The sequence below is a fragment of the Limulus polyphemus genome, unplaced genomic scaffold (genome assembly GCF_000517525.1).
Source record: "Limulus polyphemus unplaced genomic scaffold, Limulus_polyphemus-2.1.2 Scaffold3006, whole genome shotgun sequence".
Classification (NCBI taxonomy): domain Eukaryota; kingdom Metazoa; phylum Arthropoda; class Merostomata; order Xiphosura; family Limulidae; genus Limulus; species Limulus polyphemus.
In genome coordinates this window covers 123,056-128,597 of record NW_013668616.1, presented here as the reverse complement: position 1 = coordinate 128,597, position 5,542 = coordinate 123,056, and the positions used below count along the sequence as shown (strand labels likewise).

Sequence of the window (5,542 nt, the reverse complement as noted above, 5' to 3'; positions counted from 1 at the left end):
AATATTGGGATTGACCGTCACAATATAACGCCCTCACGGCTGAAAGGGTGAGCATGTTTGGTGGGATGGGGAATCGAACCCGCCACCCTCAGATTGGTAGTCGAGTGCCCTAACCACCTGGCCACTAATCAAGAATACCTATCAATAACATTGAAAGATAGTCATTATGTTCAAAGGTAATACGTAAAAACAAACAGTGAAGAAAATGTACCATTTATATTAAGTTGGATTACAAGATGAAGTTGTGACACAATTACATCCACAAAATATAAATGAAATGTATTTTGGATCTCAAAAAATGAAGCAATGACATACATACAGTAAAAAGAAAACTGAAATTATGATATGTTGATTTCTACTTACAAAATCAGTTAAGAGATGATAAATCAAAATGATTCCAACACAGTATGTTAATAAGTAAGAGAGAACCAGCAAGCTTACACAAACTCTATGGCACAGTCAATTTCAACTGTTTCAGTCTGTATACTGCATGACGAAATCAAAACTGTCTTGATACCATCATGTAAAATATTTACATTACACAATTTATTGACATAGAGAAACAAACTATTACTGTCAAAATAAGAAACAACACACATTCTGCAAAAATAAGTTACTTATTATAATTCTGTGAATACCATCAGTTAAACACAAATGTTACAAAGAAGTTGTCCTCATAATAGTATGTCACCTTTATCATGTTTACAATCACTAACACAGCAAAATTATTTTTTTACTGCATTTTCTCATTCACTTGTAAAATATATTACCAGTTGGTCAAATAGTCTTTTAATAAGACTGAAATAATAAAGGCTTGCTTGGCATAATCAGAATGACAATTAAACTGAAGCATATATTGGTGTACTGACAGGCTTGTTCATTCAGTCACGTAGTGGTGGATCCCACATAACCCTCAGTTAATACAGAATAACACATATGTATTTAATAAACTGGTGTACTCACAGGTTTGCTCATTCAGTCACGTGGTGGTGGATCTCACATAACCCTCAGTTAATGCAGGATAACACATATGTATTTAATCAACTGGAGTACTCACAGGCTTGCTCATTTAGTCACATGGTGGTGGATCTCACGTAACCCTCAGTTAATAGAGGATAACACATATGTATTTAATCAACTGGAGTACTCACAGGCTTGCTCATTCGGTCACGTGGTGGTGGATCTCACATAACTCTCAGTTAATACAGGATAACACATATATATTTAATAAACTGGAGAACTTACAAGCTTGCTCATTCAGTCACGTGGTAGTGGATCTCACATAACCCTCAGTTAATAGAGGATAACACATATGTATTTAATCAACTGGAGTACTTACAGGCTTGCTCATTTAGTCACATGGTGGTGGATCTCACATAGTGGATCTCAGTTAATACAGGATAACACATATGTATTTAATCAACTGGAGTACTCACAGGCTTGCTCATTCAGTCACGTGGTGGTGGATCTCACGTAACCCTCAGTTAATACAGGATAACACATATGTATTTAATAAACTGGTGTATTTACAAGCTTGCTCATTCAGTCACATGGTGGTGGATCTCACATAATGCTCAGTTAATACAAGATAACACATATGTATTTAATCAGCTGGAGTACTCACAGGCTTGCTCATTCAGTCACATGGTGGATCTCATATAACTCTCAATTAATACAGGATAACACACATATATATTTAACAAACTGGAGTACTTACAAGCTTGCTCATTCAGTCACATGGTGGATCTCACATAACCCTCAGTTAATACAGTATAACACATATGTATTTAATCAACCGGAGTACTGACAGGTTTGCTTGTTTTTGAAAAAGTATATAAAACAAAAATCCTACTTACCTACTTTACTTTTTCCTGGCAGAGTTACCATAAACATAAAATTGATAATTTTGGCCTACTGTACAATGACAAATAAACAATTAACAGAAATAAAGAACTGAAGATGCTAAATTGGCATTTTGATCATTCAAAATATTGTTGGCTTACTTCACAACAGAATACTGGTGTGTATAAAACAAAAACTAATTTCACACCCATGATAATCTTATTCTCCAATATAAGTGGCACATGCTGTTAAGTTTACTGTCCCTTTGTACCGTAAAGAGCACCTACAATATCCATGTGCTCCATAATCTAAAGATAATAATGTATACCCTGTTCACCACCACGACTGATTGGCTCTATACAGTGGAGTTCATATAAAATCTTAAATTTGATCCCAATAACTAAGTATATGTAACTTATGTTAACAACCTGTACCTATGATTAAATCAATAGCCCACCATTTGAGCTCCTATGGTCATACAACAGACAACAATATCTGACAGGTAACAAGATATAACAAAGTCTAAAATGTAATCTCAAAAAAATCAGAGGGTATCTAAATAAAACCAAAACAATATTACAGAGAGACAACCCAAAACAAAATGAAAATCAAATTCCCACTTTAAACAATATCAGAGAATCGAAATAACAGCATAAAACAAAATCTAGAATCAACCCTCAAATAATATTAGAAAATTTAAAACAGAAAAAATCCAAATTTTCAGTTCAAACAATATCAAAATGTAAACAGCCTAAAAAATATCAGATATGTACCAACATAAGATAAATGAATAAATACAAAGGTGTTCATTTATATCTATTTTAATCATTCTCTTCTCTCTTTTATACAGAATGAATTTCAATACTCAAACTCAGACATACAAGGTTTTTTATATATTCATATATTTGCCAGTTCATTGATAAGTTACTTTATTAAGTTTGCAATTGCTTAGTCACATGATTGTAGATTAGTGTTGTTATTGATTCTCGCATGATTCCTTTTTTTAATTAGTTTCTGTTAATCTCAGTTCTTGTATCTCACCTGATGATGACAGGTAAACCTGGTGAAACATTGTGAATAAAGTAAACAACTGATAAAAAACATACAAAAACAGTTAAATTTAAAATATCACAGATTATCCAGTTTTACCCTAAAAATATCAAACAGAATGTAAATACCAACCTAAAACAAAGTTCTAGAAATGAAAATTTTAATTCTGAATATGGTGAAAGAAAAAATCTTCATATCCAATATATCTGACCAGATTTTGTTACTCAAACTACTACAGTATGTTCATTTATACTTGACATTTCAATTCTACTTTAAATACAATTCAGAGAATTACCTTATTTTAAATCATGTTTCCAGTTTCCAACTAAAAGCAGACAAGAGACTGTGAAACTTATTTGTTGCTATAATAATAACAATTAGTATAATATTTTCCATTTCATCATAAATTTACTCACTTCCTAGAGATCTTACGTTCATCAGTAACCAGTGCACGTACAAGAGATGACTGGTTACCTGGAATAACAAACAGAAGAGTTAAATAGATAAATGGTATCCTAATACAATTCCATAACATGCATTGTGCAACAAGGGAAAACTTCTATCTATAAAATATTTGTACTACCTATCCACAATCAAACCAATTTCAAAAACTGTTTTAGTGTTTGAGTTGTTACAGGAAAATATTAACCCTTGTTTGAACTGGCTATTCAAAATCAAACCAATTTCAAAAACTGTATTAGTGTTTGAGTTGTTACAGGAAAATATTTGTTTCTTATCTATTAACCTTCGTTTGAACTGGCTATTCAAAATCTGCCTATAAAATTGACTATGCAATCTGGCAGTCTCAAGGAGAGGGTTGTTTAAAAATATCTTTGTCTTGTAAAAAAAAAAGTGATTGAGTGGTTACTAAAATACTTTTTAATTTCTCAAAAAGTTTAACCTAGATGTGACTGGAAAATATATCTAATGAAAAATATTTCTACTCATTAAAAGAGCCTCAGTAAAATAAATCTGAGACGAACATTTATTTTAAGTACATTTGCTTGAGTTTGTGGCACAGTAATGTTTGTATCATCCATTCAGTGACTGAAGCTAACAAAAACAAGTATATGTCATATATCATCCATCAATATTCAACGTCTTTTGTTGTGTGATTAAGAAAACAATGTAGTATCTTTGCAACATCAGAATTTGTGGACCTATTATGTGGAAAAACAGGTGTAACAATTTATTGCAGGTGGAACCAGAAAACTCATTTCTGAAGATGAAAAAAAAGGCAAATACTTTATTAACTGAAGACAGGTGAATGGCTTGTCATAGTAGTGTAGAACTATAGCATTTGTGGTAAGGACTGAATTAAAGAGTAACTAATTACATTAAAGTAGACAGCAAACGAAAGAAAACTATATTCAAATAAAAATAAAAAATTTACGTTACAAAGAAACCATATTTAAAGGTAAAGTAATGTTTATACACACAAGACAATTGGAAAAGTTTTTCCAGGCTGAAACGAGACAAAACAGCAACAATGAGTTTTGACCAAAATTGCTAAAAATGTCAAAACTGCTTTTCTATTTCACATTCTCTCTGTAGCTGACCAATCAGAAAAATGTATCACAAGTATCCAGAAGTATTTTTGTTCTGTGTGAAAGCTTTAGATTATCTCACATACATAAGGTACAGTAGAACACAACACAATTATCCCATAAAACAGTACTTAGTTTTCACAACTGGATCCTGGTGTAGAAAGTAACACCAAGGGTGAATTGGCACAGTTCAACTGAGTTTGGTATATTCCAAATCAGAACTTTAGGAAAAATTAAAAGATTTTTAAATATCAAATATACATAATTAAGAAAAACATTAAAAGAAAGTAAAAGCTTGCATGGTTATCATGCGAGACTGAATTTAAAAAAAACACAATTGATGGAATCATCACTTTAATTCTGAGCTAAATAGATGAGAACAAAACCAATGTTAACTTTAACATAATAATAATAAAACTCTTTAAATTATCCTTAAATGTGTGCTTACAAAATTTGAGCTCATGTATATATATAAATATAAAAAAAGAGACTATAAATCACAAAAAACATCAAATGAACTGAATCAAACATATAAAAATAAGATAGGAATATTACAAAATGATTCACTTCACAAACACAATTGTAAATGACCCTTAAGATGAAAAATACATTACAAAACAATTAATTTGTATGATTAAAAACTCTTAATATAAAAATAAAAAAAGAAATATATGAAAACTAAATAAACATGCAAATACACAGAAATAAAAAAGAAACCTGTACATGAAGAAAACAAAGAAATTGGACTGAATACTCAAAATGTACATTTTTACACAATGATGAACTCCAGTCTGACTCATGGCAGAGAAAAAAATCATCCAAAAAAGCAGTGGAGTACCATCTTTCAGCTACCATCCAATGGATGATGTTTTTCATTCAGGCCAAGTCATTTTTATTTTTACCTAACTTGTCCAAAGCCTCATGGATGTCCTTTTCTTCTTCTTCTTTTCACTATTCTCACAAGATGAATATCCTTTATCCATTTAGTGGTATAATTCTGGCAGTGATCACATCATTGTATTATCATTCTAAGGTCTGTATTGTTTGTTTGTTTGTTTTGGAATTTCGCGCAAAGCTACACGAGGGCTATCTGCGCTAGCCGT

At 31.4% G+C, this 5,542-nt stretch overlaps 1 protein-coding gene across 3 annotated transcripts in view; it reads right to left on the bottom strand.

The window, feature by feature from the left end:
- The window catches only part of LOC106468432 (DENN domain-containing protein 4C-like), a 115,834-nt gene that overhangs the window by 2,686 nt on the left and 107,606 nt on the right, over positions 1 to 5,542 (bottom strand). For all 3 annotated transcript variants that reach the window (XM_022396764.1, XM_022396765.1, XM_022396766.1), the window contains one exon: positions 3,309 to 3,366. In XM_022396764.1, the coding sequence (XP_022252472.1) occupies positions 3,309 to 3,366 (58 nt within the window). The remainder of the gene's footprint in view (positions 1 to 3,308; positions 3,367 to 5,542) is intronic.